The 18,051-nt window shown below is 44.5% G+C and overlaps 1 protein-coding gene across 1 annotated transcript in view; it reads right to left on the bottom strand.

The window, feature by feature from the left end:
• Nucleotides 1-8,697: 8,697 nt before the first annotated feature.
• LOC144608246 (uncharacterized) overlaps nt 8,698-18,051 on the bottom strand; it is a 37,917-nt gene continuing 28,563 nt past the window's right edge. Inside the window, exon 12 of the mRNA XM_078425842.1 lies at nt 8,698-8,920. Coding sequence (XP_078281968.1) covers nt 8,698-8,920 — 223 coding nt within the window. The remainder of the gene's footprint in view (nt 8,921-18,051) is intronic.

Below are 18,051 nucleotides of genomic sequence, written 5' to 3'. Positions count from 1 at the left end.
ACAGCCTGGGGCACCGCTCCAAGTGGACGACCATGCTGATCACACGCAGCCTGCAGCAGCACGGAGTGGTGGAGCTGCGGTGGAGGACACGAACAATATCACTTGGCCAGGCCGACCCTGCTACGCAGGCACAACATCGGGCCTTTATGGCCAAGTTAAAAACATTACATCTATAACAACTTTAGACCCGAACCATGAAAAACAGTGCCATATAATGTCGATACTTACATACTGTTTCAGTGTACTGTTCCTATGCACTTCCACTTAACTAAGTTTGTGCCTTTGCACAGTAATACTTTTACTGAACTGTACGCAAAAAAGGAATTTCACTGTACCTCACTCAGTTCATGTGATAATAAAGTAACATTGAATTGAATTATCATTGAATGACTTTCTGACAACTGTCTAACCTGCTGAAAATTTCCAGCATGTCCAATTCTTAAACCTGTTCACCAGGCAAGGCACCTGGCGCATGTGTCAGAATGCCTTACTAGATTTACAGTGTAGTGTGAACGCTAGGTTTGTTACAACTATCCTGTCATCCCCAGTGAACCGAAAACGGCACTCGTACGGTAACTGGAGCAGCTTTGTACTGGAGAGGTCACAGGCACCCAGTTGGATAACACCCAACAGTTGCAGCTTCACACAGCATATTTTCACGTTGAGGATGAGGGCTAAAATCCAACTCAGACGGATGATATTAGAGTTCCCTCTTTTTGCCAAAATGCCACAGTTGAAGATGCTATCAAGTTCCTCACCCTGAGCCACAATTGTTTCCAATGACACGGTGCACCAAGGCAACTGTGAAATATTGACTAACAACCGCCCTGCTACACCCAAGGCAGGAAATCCCTGTCATTAAGGAAGTGGGAATAGAGGACCAGGGCGAGTTTTGCATTACAGATGACATCAAGAATCCTTCAGGATCTTTACTTTGATCCAGTTTTTATTCCCAAAGTTATCCTTTTATACCTGATGTCCCTTTTGAAGTGCCTTGTCTAAATTTAAGTACAATCATCCTTTAGATGATTAACCAAAGGTTAAGTACCGAAATCAGAACTTCAATGGATTGTCTTTTGTTACACGAATGACTGCGAACCTTTTACACTAGTATTGTGGTTACCATTTTTTTGTTATATATTATCTGCATGTATTTTGTTTACAGGCCTATTATGCTGTCGAGAATTTAATTGTTCTGTTGGTAAATGTAACAATTAAACACTTTTGACTCTTCAATGCACTGTCAATCTGCAGTAGACATGCCGGCAGCGAGAGACAGTGTGGTGCCTCAATGGTGGAGTGGTGCACTGGAGGTCCTGCAGCAGCCTGGGGCTCAGTTGGCCCGGCCGCTGCTCCAAGAGGCCGGGCGCGTGGACCGGACGCGGCCTACAGTTGTGGAGGACACCACAGCTACGCCCAGCCAGGCCGATCCTGCAACGCTGCCAGGACAACGGACCTTCATGGTCAGGCCAAGAACCCTGAACTTCCAACAACTGGGACGAGAAAATGGCGCCAAAAACTGGTGACGCTGTATGCTGTCTCAGCGTACTACTACTGTGCACTTGTACTGTACCTGAGATGCTTATCTAAGATGTATCTAAGTGCTTTTGTATAGTGATACTCAGCGGTGGACAAAAATGAATATCGCAGTACCTTGGTCCATGTGACAGTAAAGTACCATTGACAAAGTACCATTGTAAGCAGCAAGATTTATATCCAATCTCTACCCAGCCACTGTTCATTGCGTTTCCTGCTCTTCAAACTACCCAATTTTGCAAGAGAAACGGAGATAAGTCACACTCTCTGCTCCCAATTCTGAGATGGACTTGGAACAGAAAACATGCCTTTCTGCTAAGTGTGGCTTCCTCTAAGAACCGAGCCTAGTGACCTTTGAAAGTATTAAGGTAGGCCACCCTGGGCAATGGTGCCACGTAATTGTTACCTACAGTGAACAAGAGTGCAGGTTAGATAGTGACATAAGGAACCATATAGATGCTGGAATCTTGAGCAAAACACAAAGTGCTGGAGGAACTCAGCAGGTCAGGCAGCATCGTGGAGGGAATGGACAGGCCATGTTTCGGGGTGGGATCCTCCTGCAGTCTTCAGCCTGATTGTACGAGGGGAGAGAAAGCTGGAAAAGAGGGGTTGTGGCCAAGTGATAGGTTGATGCACGTCAAGGGTTTTGATTGGTGGGTGGAGTAAGTGAGAATGGCTACAGGTTAAAAGGAGACAAAAAGGTTTCGTCCAAGGAATTCCTTCTTTTTTTTTTACAAATACTTTATTCCAAAAACAAAATCAACCATACAAAGTAGTAAAAACGCAATCAAATCAAAAGCTGCCAGTATTGGCAGTTTACCAACAAAAGAGTTATTAGATTAAAATTTTCCGCCAACTTTGTCAATAATACATTCGACCTCCCGCGGCGACCAGCGTTCACGGAAGGCTTCCAGCGTCCCCGTGTTCCTGCTCCAGGGACACGCGAGCACGGACGTAACCCCGGCAAAGGGGCAGGCAGCCGACCCCTGTGCGGCCGTCGGCTACCCGCTGTCTGGACCCGCGCGTGACCATCTTGGCCAGGACCCGCGAATGGCCATCTTGGTCAGGCCCAGGAGAAGACCAACAGGGAGACCCCCTCCTCCCTCCCAACCCTCTGTACCGGGTGATTCTGAGACTGCAACATTTTCCTATTACAAACTCTATGAATATAGTAGGGCTTTGTTTTGATATACCAGGTTTTAAATGAAGGGTTATTCATCCACCAGATGTAGCATACACGTGTTCAAATTACAAATGACAACCCTTAGCAGGTTGAACAAGAAATACAGAAAAGCAAAGGATCCAATTCCACTGAAGTGTAATGTTAGAACTCTGGGCCAATCCTGTGTTAACTGTGATCCCATATGATTATTTTCGTCTTGCGCACAGAAAGATATATTTAATAGGAACCTGAGATTTTTTCACATAAGGGGTGGTGGGTGTATGGAACAAGCTGCCGGAGGAGGTAGTTGAAGCAGATACTGTTGCATGTTTAAGAAACATCTAGACAGGTCCATGGATAGGACAGGTTTAGAGGGATATGAGCCAAACACAGGCAGGTGGGACTAATGTTGATGGGATAAGTTGGTCGGTGTGGGAAAGTTGGGCCTATGACCCTGGTTCCATACTGTATGACTCTATGTACACATGGCCAGAGTAATGCACTGCACCCATCTCACCAAGAGAAGATTGTATTATAGGCTGTGAAAAAGGTACAGGGGGCTGGGCCATGGATAGGGTAAGTGAAGGGACGAAAACATGGCAGATGGGACGCAACAGGCTTATACAGAAATTTGAAGCACACAGCACAAAATAGTCATTGATTGCATCGGTACAAAGCAGGCTAAGTAGCAGATGGTCGTGGCTAATAGAGAGTCATAGAGTTATAAAGCACACAAACAGGCCCTTTAGCCCAGTTTGCCCACACCGACCAAGATGCCCCATCTACACTGGCATCACCTGCCCACACTCTCTCCTCCAATACTTCCAGTGTTTTGCTCAAGATGCCAGCATCTGTGGTTCCATGTGTCACTATCTAACCAGCCTCTTAAGTGTTGGTAACAATTACTTGTGCAACAATTGCCCAGGATGGCCTACCTGAAGGCGAGGTGTCTGCTCATTCTATTGAGGCCTTAATGAGAGAAATGGTGAGGAAAGAAAATTGCTAGGCTTTGGAACAGGGGGCTGGAGGTGGAACTAATTGTTATGGGGCTTGGCAGTGTAGGTGCAAAGATGATGTTTTATCATCCCAAAGTTTCACTTGCACCTTCTGAATGCCTATCTGCTACTTATATCATAAAATTCTGTGATTCATCATATATTACATCTAAAAATAATGTGGATTAGCATAGGTAGGCATCACAGTGGGCATAGGCCCCAGAGCAGAAGCGTCCATGTTGCGGGGCTGGAATCTGGAAGTGTCCTGAGCTAATACTGCTACCACCACCGTCTATTGTACAAGTGATGGCTCCCACTGATTGTCGCCGGAAGCTTGCGCCCTTTCAATGGACGGAGGATGACAGTGATGTCACATTTGAAACAAAGATGATGGGCATGAAAGAAGTCAGTGGGCATAGACAAGGTGAGCCAAGAGGGTCTGGTTCTGTGCTGCACTATTCTCTGAAAATGACTTGGTGCCAAGTGCTGCCTAGTCACAGCAGTCGGCAGCCACTGATGCAGGGCACAGATTCAAATGCCACAAATTCAATGCTTTGCGTGTTGAAGGGTGTCGGGGGAACCTGGCAGAATTGTAGAGGATGGAGCAGAACATAACCAGGCCATCTACTGGTACTTGACAGACTTAAAACTTAAATTTGGACTTTGGTTAGGCAGCACTTGTGTCCAGTTCTGGTCGCTCCATTACGGAAAGGATGTGGAGGCTTTGAAGAGGGCGCAGAAGAGCTTACAAAAATACTGTGTGGATTGAAGGGGTGGTTGGACACAACTTAAATTATTTTCTGTGGAGCATTAGAGGCATTGATAGGGAAGACGGTCGGAATCTTTTTTCCCAGGGTGAACATGCCAAAGACTAGACGGCTTAGCTTTTGGGTGAGAAGAGCAAAATTTGAAAGAGTAGCAGTGGGCAAGGTTTACGTTACACACAGACTGGAACGCACTGTTAGAAACGCACTCGGATCTGCAGGGATTGGAAGGACATGGATCACATTCAGGCAGAGAAAATTAGTTTAACCTGGCATCATGTTCACCACGGACATTGTGGACCATGAGCCTGTTACTGTGTTGCACTGGTGTAAAGGTAATTTGCCAGCTGCAACGTTCAGGAAACAATAAAAGCAGCATCGGCACTTTCTGAAGCAGGTATTGCTCTTCCCCGAGGTTTGATCAACAGCTTCCAAAAAGACCACCATTTGCGATGGGACCCCTCCAGTGCAGCCGACAAAGCAATGTGATCAATGCTGCTCCCATACCCATATCTTTCCCTATTGAAGAGAACAATTTTACTGGTGGCCAGACCGACACCTGTTCAGAATTGCTAACACCTTCAATCGGGGGCAGGGCCACAAGTTCACGTGGGTCATCTAACGTTACGTTAACGGTTTTCAACACTCCAGTTGTGAGCGATGTGTCTGTGCTATCTCTGTTTAACGACCACTGACAAAAGTGCATTCCATTTTGTACCACTTTCTTCGATATGCGTGCAAAAAAAATCTTCTCAAGAATGTATTTAACAGAAAATGTTAGGGACAATAAGCAAGTTCTCAAGCAAAGTGCAAAAACATTTCACAGCCTCTGTTGAAATGAAATCCCAGAGATCCATGCCCTTTTCAATCTAAATAGTGGGTTTACAATATTGAAGTGTTAACATTAGAAGTGATTCCACTCATTACATACGAGCTTCTGCAGGAACATGGTATCATATGATAGAAAAGATGATGAATGATTTCAACCGTACAACCCTAATCCTAGGTCGGCAACAGAATACTACAGACCACCCCTTGCAACCACCATGGACTGGTTTTACTTTTTATTGTGTTCTGCATAAATGCTGGGGGTTTTTGCACACTCTTCTAATGTCTTACAAATTTATGTATAGTTCATGCATAATTTATGTATAATATATCGACTTGATGCATAATTTATGTAGTAAACAAATGTATAATCTGCACAGGAGTTACGTATAATTTATATTTTTGTGCATTGTCTGAGTCCATGAAGCTGCTGCAAGGAAGATTCCCATTGTTCATGTATCTCACAGTACATGTGCAAATGAACTCAACTTGACTTGAATGTTCAATCGTGCTTTATTTGTCACAGATGCAAATCCACAGTGAAATTCCTTTTGCCTATATTACAAATGTGGGCGCCACCAGTTTTGGCGCCATTATTCAAAGAGCAAATTCCGGCTGGGGCAGTTCCTGCATACCAACATCCTTCTGCTCTTTAAGAATGACTTAAGGTAAGAAGCAGGAAGTGTTGGCACTAATGTTGCAGAGGGAGTGATGAATGGAGAAAAAAAAAGACAACAAGACATTCAACGGGTCAGGCAGCATCTTTGGAGATGCATGGATCTCTGCAAGGTCAACAGCATAATCAAGGATGAGTCTCACCCAGGTCACTCCCTCTTCTTCCCTCTCCCCAGGCAAGAGGTACTGAAGTTTGAAAACACACAGCTCCAGATTTATGGACAGCTTCTGTTGTACTTCTTGGTCCGGTATCTGTTGTACCTTTGTTGAGACTCTGGACGGACCACAAGTACGCGTGTTTAAAAGGTTATAATGCTGGAGCTTAAATCCAGGCTGTATATTCCGTGGCCACGTGTAACCAGAGTGGCCACCTAATCATCTCATTCTCTAAAAATAGACATTACTACACAGGCAAACAAATTAGTCCTTGTGATACAACAAAGTAGTCCCTGCAATATCACAACAGTTTCTTCCCAGCTGTTGTCAGGCAACTGAGCCATCCTCTCACCAGGTAGAGTGTGGTCCTGGCCTCCCATCTACCACATTGGAGATCTTTGAATTATCTTTACCTTGCACAAAAATGTTATACCCTTTATGTGTACACTGTGGCTTGATTGGAAAGTGATTTCTTTGACTGGATAGCACGCAACAAAAAGCTTTTCACTATACCTCGATCCACGTAACAATAACAAAGTAAATGAGATGATGCTTCGGGTTGTGGCCCTTCTTCAGGCTGAGTGAGCAGGGGGTTGGAGAAGGAAGCGAGGAGAACTAATTATAGGGTGGGGAGGCGGTGGGGGTTCTCAACCCAAAATGTCACGTATCCATGTTCTCCAGAGATGCTGCCTGACCGGCTGAGTTACTCCAGCAGTGTCTTTATTTTAGTAAACCAGCATCTGCAGTTCCTCGTTTCAAAATGATGGATAGGGAGTTTTGCAATGAGTTCCAAGGCCTTTCAACTTCAACTAATCTGTTCAAGGCCAACCGTTCAGTTAATTGGTATTTGTGCTGTGCAGCCACAGGCATTGCTGACTTGCTCCATGTTCTTTATCACTGCATATGCATGTTGCTCACCCATGGCCTCTCATTCCTATTATCAACACCATCAGTCATTGCGTCCTTTTATTGCATCACCAATATTTGTTCTTCAGCAAATTGAAACTACTTGAATCTACAGCTTCAAAACGATTGGAATGTTGAGTGGTGCGTGAATCAGCTGTGAATAAGCTTAAAGGGGCTCCCTTTATGTCCCTCACTCTCCGATAACTAGGACTTGCAAAGAGAAATAGATAAAGAAAAAATTCACAACATTCATTTCATAAATCCTGATGCACTATTGATATTGACAGAAACTGACAGAAATGTTGTAGGATTTGCACTTGCCTTGACTTAGTATATAAAAAATTAAACTGACTTTGTAATAGTCAACACCAATTCATGTAATGGTGATATGCAGATATGTGCATTGGCCAGGCAATTCATGTAATGATGATATGCAGATATGTGCATTGGCCAGGCAAATCATGTAATGGTGATATGCAGATATGTGCATTGGCCAGGCAATTCATGTAATGATGATATGCAGATATATGCATTGGCCAGGCAATTCATGTAATGGTGATATGCAGATATGTGTATTGGCCAGGGATCTAAGGATTCCCCTGTTCAATTAAGCAATTTTCAACTTTAAACATAAACTCTTACTTCTCTCTTCTCAGTTGCTGCCTGCATTTACAGTTTTTAATATTAGATTTCCAACATCAAAAATGCTTTACTCCTGTGTATTTGTAGGTCAAATTATATATGTCGTAAAAGAGAGATTGGATCATCAGATTTGATGCAAAGCAATATTTCTAGTACAGATAGATCTGTTAAGACGCATGTTTCCATAACACAAACTGCATATATGAATTAGGGAACACTATTAGCATTATGTGGGCCGAGTTGGTCACAACGCAATTTTGACTGGGAACTAGAGAACCACTTAAAAGTTATTTTGAAAATTGACAAGCAGAAAAAAAGCAGTCTTAGAGTTAAACAGCACAGGGGAACAAAAAAACATTCCCATGTAACCTCCCTGCCGCAATCAAACACCATTGTCTCTGAAGAACACGGCTGGTACTTTAACTAAGGGCGACCATTGTAACCGACAAGCAATTCACGCTCGATACAGGTGCACCCTGGCTTACGATGCTTCGACTTGCGATAGTTCGACTTTGCAACGGTGCAAACAGCAGCGATCCGTCGCTCGATTCCGGCCACATAATCATGTGTATTAAATGCATTTCGACTTACAATATTTTTGGTTTCTCGGAACAGAACCCCATCATAAGCTGAGGAGCACCTGGTACTCTATTTATCAATGCAACATACAGCCTTTAGTATTTTTCACTTGCATTAATAAAAATAAACTTATTGCTATTGAAAAGACCTTAATTTTTGAAAATCCTTGGAGAAAAGTAACTTTGTGTCGAAACTCTCAAGCCCCTCACCCTTCTTTTTTCTTGACACAATTGTCTTTACAATGCAATTTTGTTTAACACGAGGTTTCTTAGTGATCAACAATCACTTTACAAGAGAACCACCTGTGGTTACTCTTAACATCCAAGCTATATAACACAGCAGGCAAGTCAAAAAAATTCCGTATCAAGGAGCATCTTAAAAAGAATCGTGTATGTGTATGTGACAAATAAACTTGACTTGAAGAGAGCAAAGCAGAGAGGTTTCCAGAGGTAATTCAGAAGCTGAGAGCAGCTGAGGGAACAGCTGTCAAAGATGGCCGAATCATATCTGGAATGTAGAGGATCTCAGAATTGGCAGAGTGCGGCGATCTCCGAGGGTGTTGGAGCTCGGCGATGTTAGGGAACGAGGATGGGGGTGAAGTCTCTGCAAATTTTAAAACAGAGCCATTGTCTGACATAAAAACCATGTAGGTCAGCAGGTACAGGGCCAAGGAGTGACTGGAACGGTGTGAGCTCACACGTATGCAGTAGAGTTTTAGCTCAGTTCAAGTCTATCGATGGTGGAAAACGAAAGGAGAGCCAGGAACATATTGGAATAATTGGTTCTCAAAGTGACACAGGGATGTACGAGGGTCTTGGCAGAAGACGAGTGGCGTCAGGAGAAGAGGCAGCCAATTTCATGGATATTTATTCTGGAGCCGAGGATTAATTTCTGGTCTATGTACAGATTTCACCTGATGTTCAGCATTACAGATCCCGCTAATTTCACTTAAAATAACTTTCACTCTTTTCCCTCATATAATAATTATTGGTTTTGCCCAATTATCTCAATCAAATCGCCACCATTTCAGAAATTCTTAGAAGTGTATAATTGGAACATAGAAATGTACAGTATGGGAAGAGGCCCTTCAGCCCACAGCGTCTGTGCCAAACATGATGCAAAGATAAACTAAGATGTAGAAACAGAGAACTGCAGATACTGGTTAACAAAAGAAAGACACAAAGCGCTGGAGTAACTTCGCAGGTCAGGCAGCATCTCTGGAGAACATGGATAGGTAATGTTTCGGCTCAGGTCTGAAGAAGGGTCCTGACCCGAAAAGTCACCTGTACATGTTCTCCATGAATTCCGCCTGACCCGCTGAGTTACTCCAGCACTTTGTGTCTTTCTTCCAAGATAAACTAATCTCACTGCCTGCACATGATCCATATCCTCCATTCTCCGCACTGTTGCTCTCCTCTGAACACCCCTTATTATCCAATGAAACTAATAAACCTCCAATTCTATTCATCCATTGTCAACTTCATTCAGCTATCGTCTTAAGGAACAGCTCATTCCTTTTGCTGTACATCACCCACTGAAGTAACATGCCAATAGTATCGTTAGTGATTAACAGTAGTTAAATTGCGCTGAGAATTGCTGAGGTGCAGATGTTGAATTGCAGCTGGAAGGACGTGCAGGCCACACAGCTGTGTGATAGCTGGCGGCAAACACTAAAGATATCAATATCTGTGCAGATGTGGAGCTGTTACCAGGCAACCACAACCAGGCACAAATAAAGTACTGGGAGGGAGTTCTGTGATAGTGTGAAAAGAAATCATCAATTTCAGGCAAACTGCAGTAGTCAACAAGTGTTAGCAAGGGATTAAAGCATGAAACAGTAACCAAAAGTGAAAGTTAAAACATCACTTCATGGCAACAGGAAGGAACAGCTTTCCCTTCAACGCAGTGAATGGAATTTAACCTCTTTATCCAGCGGGATAGGAACCATTACAAAAAAGGAACTGCAGACGCTGGTTTACAAAATAAAGACACAACGTAATGGAGTAACTCCGCGGGTCAGGCAGCATCTCTGGAGAACACGGATAGGTGACGTTTCAGTTCGGGACCCTTCTTCAGGCAAAACCTCACTGCAAAAACCTCACCAGTCACAAGCCTAACCCAAAACATACAGTCGGCACTCTGCAGTTGAGTGGAGTGCTCTGAGAATCGCAGCCTCTGCACCAGCATTAACTGCAAAGCCATCTGCTGCACTGAACCTTCAATAAAAACCGCCTGTTCCTTGTTAAAGGTACTGAATTAGTGTGGCACTCCGCTGCCTGCCAATTCAGAAAGTGAAAACTTTGCTTCAGGGCTGATCAGACACTCGCTGCCACTGAGGGGAGGGTCTGTGGGTGTTTCAGATTAAGCTTTAAATTAAATACAGATCACATCGGGCAACAGAGTGTCAGAAATTACTACTGGGAGGTCAAAGACCAAGACTTCACAATCCTTTTAAAAAACGTTCTTTCACGGGCAGTGGGCCTCACTGGCAAGACCAGTGTTTATTGCCTCTCCCTAATTACCCCAGAAATGAGTAACTTGTCGGGTCAAACAGAGGACGGCTAAACTTCAACCACGCTGGTGCAGGTACCATGACTTCTATAGAATGCAACCCGGAGACTGAGCCCAACACTTTTACACAGCCACATTACTTGTTTCCCCCTGGCATCTGGGAATGAATCTGTTGCCAACAATGTTTTAATAAAGTAACTTTGCAGCTGATTTTAAGTTTGTGGCTTTATAAACTTTGCAATCTCATAGGGGAAGCAATGATTTTCTTCTTAACATGCGGCCTCAAGCTATTAATATTCAATTTCTGTTAATCATTCCAAGCCAATGAGCTGTGTGTAGAAATAGAACAAAACGAAATGGGCATTTTCCCCCCACACTGACAGTCCACCTTTTCCTGAGTGGCACTCTCTATCTCTCTGACTGCTCTGCACGATTGCCATTGCCACAGAGCTGTACAGCACAGAAACAGGCCCTTTGGCCCATCTTATCCATGCCGACCAAGTTGGCATATTGGGGCTAGTCCCATTTGCCTGCATTTGGCCAATGGCCCTTTAAACCTTTGCGATCCATATATCTGTCCAAATGTCTTTTCACCACCCTATACTGTTCAAAATAAAAATGAACGTGGTTGTGAGAGAATTAACAAAGTAGTGGATAAATGTAGGCTAAGATAATTCAGTGGGTCCTCAAGACACAAGAGTGTTTAATTATCAAATGTACCAAAAACAGAGCAATTCCATTTTTACTTGCAGCAGCATTACAAGCCTGTAACATAGTATCACAGGTAACACGATAAACAAAAGTTCAGTAAATTAAAATAAAACTCCAACATGAATTCAAAACTAAACAAAAGACCAAAATCCCTAGTGCAACCAAGACAGTTTAAAACGAAAAATTTACCTTTCTTGGCTGTTCTTGCTGCAGCAGTGGAGATAATCAGTCAAATTACCCCTTCAGCACAGAATTGCTGAACATTTTTAATTCCAACTGCTTTGGAAGCAGGTACAGTGTTCTAAAAATCCCATTACAAGCATCACAAATGCACTCTGACCAGATTTAACACATCAAACATAGAACAGTACAGCACAGGAACAGGCCCTTCGGCCCACAATGTCCATGCTGAACATGATGTCGAGTTAAACAAACCTCCTCTGCCTACACATACATGTCCTTCCATTCCCTGCATCGCCACGTGCCTGTCCTTAAGCTTCTTACTTGGCCCTCTCATATCTGTCTTCACCACCACCCCCAGCAATGTATTTCAGGCACTCACCACCCTTTGTGTAAAAATAATTGTCCCGCACATACATCTCCTTTCAACTTTGCCCCTCTCACCTGACAGTTGTGCCCTCTGGTGTTTGAAATTTCCACCCTGGAATAAAAGGTTCTGACTGTCTACTCTAGCTATGCCTCTGAGTTTTATATACTTCCATCAGGTCTCCATTTCACCACAATTCTAAATATTCCATTAGAAGTCACAAATGTAAAGGAATACCAACGTTGTTTCCCTTTCCGACAGCACGATCTTGAGAGGCTGTAGGTAATACGCCTGCCACTGTCACTGTCACTGTCACCCGCCCTTCCCAGTGTCCAAGGCCAGAGAAACTGTGTTTAGTTTGGGATACAGCACGGAAACAAGCCCTTTGGCCCACCGAGTCCACACCAGCCATCATTCGCTAGTTCTATGTTATCCCACGTTCTCATCCACTCCCTGCACATTGAAGTATGAAGAAGAGTCTCGACCCAAAACATCACCCATTCCTTCTCTCCAGAGATGATGCCTGTCCCACTGAGTTACTCCAGCTTTTTGTGTCACCCTACACATTGAATCAATTTTGCAGAGGACAATTAACCTGCAAGTCTTTGGGATGTGGGAGAAAACCTACGTGGTCACAGGGAGAACATGCATACTCCACACAGACAGTATGCGAGGTCAGGATAGAACCCGGGTTGCTGAGAGGCAGCATCTGCACGGCTATGTCATTGTGCCGCCATGTGTTTGCTGTTGAGAACATGCTCTCCCCTGCTCGGGGGTAACATAAGCAGATTGAGTGCCTGCTTTGTGGAGCACCTCTGATCAGTCTGGAGGCAGATAACAACCTCCCCATTCCCTCTTTGCCCACTTTGCCTCATCCGGCTGGTGTTCCAGATGGGCCTGGTGGAAGGAACATGACATAACCTTCCATTCAGGTGCACTATAGCCTTGAAACTCCAAAAGGTTCAACAGATTCAAGTAATAACATTGCTTCTCCCAATCCCACCTCCTCTCGACACACCTTTCATGTCTCAGATTATCCACTTACCATCTCTTTCCACCCTGCACCATCACCCTTGTGTTACTTAATCCTTCCTTGGCATCTAACATTTTGTAAACCTTCCTTTTTGTTCTCTTGGTGCTGCTCAATGTTTACTTAACTCTTATAGTTTCCAATTAAGGTCATACACCTGAAACATGAAATCTCAATTGCTCAATACGGAAATAATATAACAAATCCTACAAACACTCAACAGGTCAGGCAGCATCTGTAGAGAGAGAGAAACAGAGTTAATGTTTCAGGTCAAAGACTTCCACAGATGCTGCCTGGCCTACTGGGTGTTTCCAGTAATTTCTGTTTTTTTAATTTCAGACTTTCAGCGCCTGCGTTTTTTAATTTACTCTCTCCACAGACGCAGCCCAATCTATGGTGTGTTGAGCATTTTCTATTTCTCTTTCAATTAAAATTATTTTTTTCAACTGTTCCATTTTCAAGGTTTAACTCTGTACAATAACCCTTCTATTGATCATTGAGCACATCTAAGAAGTGTGCGCCATCTGATGAAAAGTTTGTGGCAAACATTTCTGCCGGCAAAGTAATAATTGTTTCACTAGGCGTCAGTCTCCACATTCTGCGGTGAAAGTACCCATTGAAACTATAAAGAGAAACAAATTGTGGCACGAGGGCTGTGGGGTTTAGGGAATAAACATTACTCATCAGTTCGTCACTCTGTCTGCTTTTCTGAATAGGAGCAATTTAGGAAAACTCAAAAAGCAAAACCGCAAGTAAAAGAAAAGTTGTGGACAGTTCGGACAAAGCTGAATTCATTCTCCACACCAGCGACAATCAACGAACAATGATCTCATTCTGTCGCTTATCAAGATATATCAAAGATGAGTCAACTCAAGTCGAGCTCATTGTTATCTGCGCAAGTACGGTAAGGAATAAGTACAATGGAAGTGGTGCTTGCAACAAACAACAGACACAGAAAACACACTGAAACAAATTCTACATCAATTATTGGTAAGAGAGTGTAAAGAAAAAGAGTGTGCAAAGTCAGACAACTGTGCAAAACGGTGTAAAGAAACAAGACTGTACAAAAAAGGAATGGACTGCAAAACACAATTAGAATAGAACAAGTCCATGGTGGTGCAAGAGGTGGGCTGTGGTATTCCGTTGCTGAGGTAAGATTCGGGTTTGTGCAGGTTAGTTCAGGAACCTGATCGTTGCTGGAAAGTAGCTATTTGGTGATGAGGTCGTCTTTCAGGCTTCTGTGCCGACAGCCTGACAGGAGCAATGGGAGGAGGGCTCGGCCAGAATGGTGGGGGTCCTTGAAGATAGATGCCAACCTTCTTGAGGCAACACATCTTGCATCTGGGTGTTAGATGTGGCCCTTGTGGCTAAAGGGATCAGGGGGTATGGAGAGAAGGCAGGTACGGGATACTGAGTTGGATGATCAGCCATGATCATATCGAAGGGCCGAATGGCCTACTCCTGCACCTATTTTCTATGTTTCTATGTTTCTATCTGTGAACCCAGGATGGCTGCTGTTGAAGATAGATGCCAACCTTCATGAGGCAACACATCTTGCATCTGTGAACCCTGGATGGTTGCTGTCAATGGGTGATTACGAACAAATTTCAACTAAAATCACTCAGAAGGCAAATGTGTGACAGATTTGAGGATGCCCCCCCCCCAACCCACCCAGCCCACAGAATGCGCTAGAGCCTGCCATGTCCACGTCATTAAACCCCTTCAACTCTCGTGTGCTGTTGCATTCCGGATTGCACAGGTTTTGAGCCTCCACATGTTTTAGAGGTCGCTGAAGGTGCTCAAAGACCATGGGTGTGATCTCACCCAAAGAGTTTGGGGAGTTTCTCTAGAATGCTGGAGTTTGTGGGGAGACCTGGTAGATGTGTGTAAAATTATGAAAGGCGTTGACAGGATAGATGGCCAGAACCTATTTCCCCACAATGGAAATATCAATGACGAGAGGGGCAAAGTTTACGGAAGGTGTGCGGGGCAAGTTGTTTTTTTTACACAGAGTGTGGTGGATGCCTGAAACATGCTGCAGGAATGGTGGCGGAATCTGAAATTATCAAAGCATTTAAGAGACTTTTGGATAGGGGCATGGATATGCAGGGAATGGAGGGACATGGATTATGTGCAGGCAGATAAGAGTTGGCATTGTGTTCGGCAAACCTCGTGGGCCATTGGGCTGCTCTTGTGCTGTACTGTTCTATGTTCACTGTGTGAGGATTCAGGGGATGGGGTAGGAGAATCATGATCAGATTTACAGTAGCTTTCACGTTCTGAACAACTGAAGAACTGATTCTTGGTTATGCACCACCTTTCCAAGCTGACTGATTTTTTCGTTCAAACTTGCATTTGCTTGAAAACAATCGCAACAGCTTAATATCTTTGAGCCTATCAGGTTTTGTATCAGGGCCCTTTTGAGGCCTAGTCAAATTCTTGTGGTGCAGGAGACCATTCTGTCCATCAAGTCTTGTACTACCTTTTACCAAAGCAATTACTTCAATGCCATTCTCCCACTCTTTCCCCAGGGCCTTGCTAATCGTTCTCCTCCACTCCATCTGTTGCTTTTGATCGATGCAGTCTCTATCCTCTCCCCACCCCATTTCTACCCCCATCTCTACCCCCCCCCCCCCTATCTCCCCCTAGTGAGTTTCGTGCTCTAACTAATGTCCTTATAAAAAAGATTTGCTTTAAATTTCCCACCTCCTGCTTAAAATTCTTCGCATCAGGGAAAGAGAATCAGATCAACCATTCCCATTTTTGGATAGGCACCAACTTTCTGATCTGATGGGTAATTTGTTTTTGATGAAACTTGCATCCCCCTTAAAACATTTCCAACAGTTATTTTTCACCGCACCGCAGTTTTCTATCAGGAGTTAACTTTGTCGCATTGGCAAAGTCTCAATGGGCAGAGGGAGATGGTTCTGCCCATCGAGTCTCGTGCTACCTCATTGTCGAGCTTCAACGGCAGACAGGAGCGGCGGTTAGTGGATCGGGGAGATTTGTTTGAGAACCAAAGATCTGAGGAAGTCTAACACTCCGTAAAGCTGGTGTAATAAACCGGTGAAGCAAGCCATCATCGTTAACATGAAAGACGTCGAGCTTTGCTGCGGGAATGTCATGTGTAAACGCAGGATCTCTGATCCCTGGTGGTAACAGAAGTGTAATTCACTGGCAATGGCATTTACCACAGAGCTGTCTTTCACAGAGAGAGCATCTCCCTCGATTGCACTCGGCCTCCTCGCTGCCCAGTCACGAGGCCACAGCCTTTGTTGCCAGAGACAGGTCTGTCAGAATCGATGGCTTTGTCAGGCAGGCGACTGTTCTCAGCGACTGGCTGGAGGAGGAGGTGGTAGAACACTGGTCCCATTCACAGCCGGGCGAGAGGTGGGGCAGTGCCTGAGCCAAGGCTGCCCCCACCAGTCTGCTCGGCAAGTCGGGTTAACAACGCTTCCATTGAGCACAATAGCCAGAGCCAGTGCCCCTGACTCACACTGTGGCCTTTCACCAGCACCATCAGCAATGACATTTATCCCTTTCACCCTGCAGCCACGGCGATGAGAGAGAGGTTGTTCACGGCACGCACGGATTTCCCACCCTCGAGCACAAGCAGTCTCACTCGCAATCCAGCATTAGCCCAGCGCAAATATTATGAGAATTGATCTCTCAATCGTAGAGACGGCGACAACGAGAGAGAGCAGACCTGGATTCTTTGGAGTTAATATTGTCACTGTCAAGAAAGGGAGGGAAGTAATACAATACAATACAATACAATATATCTTTATTGTCATTGTACCCAGGGGTACAACGAGATTGGGAATGCGCCTCCCATACGATGCAATAATTTAAGTAATTAATAGCAACCCAACGAAACGAAACAATTGTAACAATTTTTAGACAGGGTAAAGTGCAAGTTGATCTATGCGTTGTGGCCATCCGGCTCAGCAGGACCGGTTCATAGCAGCTATGGCCCTGGGGATGAAGCTGTTCCTGAGTCTGGAGGTGCGGGCGTAGAAGGCCTTGTATCGTCTGCCCGATGGAAGGTGTTAAATAGTGGATGCATTAGTGATAATAATTAATGGAAGGGGAATCACCTCAGTTACACAAGTGAGAGATTGATTCACCCTTCGATGCTCGATCTTCAAGCACTCAGGCATAACACGATTGCTCACTAATTTACCGGAGGAAGTGGATGCAATTATGACTTTTACAAGACATTTGGACAGATGTCTGGATAGGAGGGACTTAGAGGGATATGGGCCTAAAGCAGGCAAGTGGAACTAAGCCAGAATGCCAACTTGGTCAGCATGGACAAGGTGGGCCGAAGGGCATGTCTAATATACCCAAGTGGGATCTTGTGCTCAGCAGCGCAGCGGTAGAGTTGCTGCCTTACAGCACCATAGACCTGGGTTTGAACTGACTCCGGGGTGCTATCTGTGTGGAGTTTGCAAGTTCTCACTGTGACGATGTGGGTTTTCTCTGGGTGCTCCGGTTTCCACCCACATCCCAAAGACATGCAGGATTGTAGGTTAATTGGCTTCTGTAAACTGTCCCTAGTGTGTGGAATAGAACTAGTGTAGGGGGGTCGCTGGTCAGTGCGGAGATAGTGGGCCGAAGGGCCTGTTTCCATGCTGTATCTCCAAACTAGACTAAAAAGCATGAGATTAGCACTACTCGCTCCTAGTCTTCAGCTCCAATTGCTTTAATCCCAAAGTGTCTCAAGCAAGGTTATGGCTTCACAAAATTTAATGTTGTCGTCCCATTCTGACATAGTGCGTTCCCTCACTGAACGCAGGACAATAATATACTAAACTAAACTAGAACAAGCGGCCAGTGGGGGTGGTTGACGCAGGTACTACAACAGCATTTAAGAGACATGTGGACAGGTACATGGATAGGAATGGATTGGACAATAGACAATAGGTGCAGGAGAAGGCCATTCGGCCCTTCGAGCCAGCACCACCATTCAAAGTGATCATGGCTGATCATTCTCAATCACTACCCCG

Source organism: Rhinoraja longicauda, chromosome 31 (assembly GCF_053455715.1).
Source record: "Rhinoraja longicauda isolate Sanriku21f chromosome 31, sRhiLon1.1, whole genome shotgun sequence".
NCBI classification, from domain to species: domain Eukaryota; kingdom Metazoa; phylum Chordata; class Chondrichthyes; order Rajiformes; family Arhynchobatidae; genus Rhinoraja; species Rhinoraja longicauda.
Note: the sequence above shows the minus strand (reverse complement) of the source record. Positions and strands in the feature narration are given on the sequence as shown.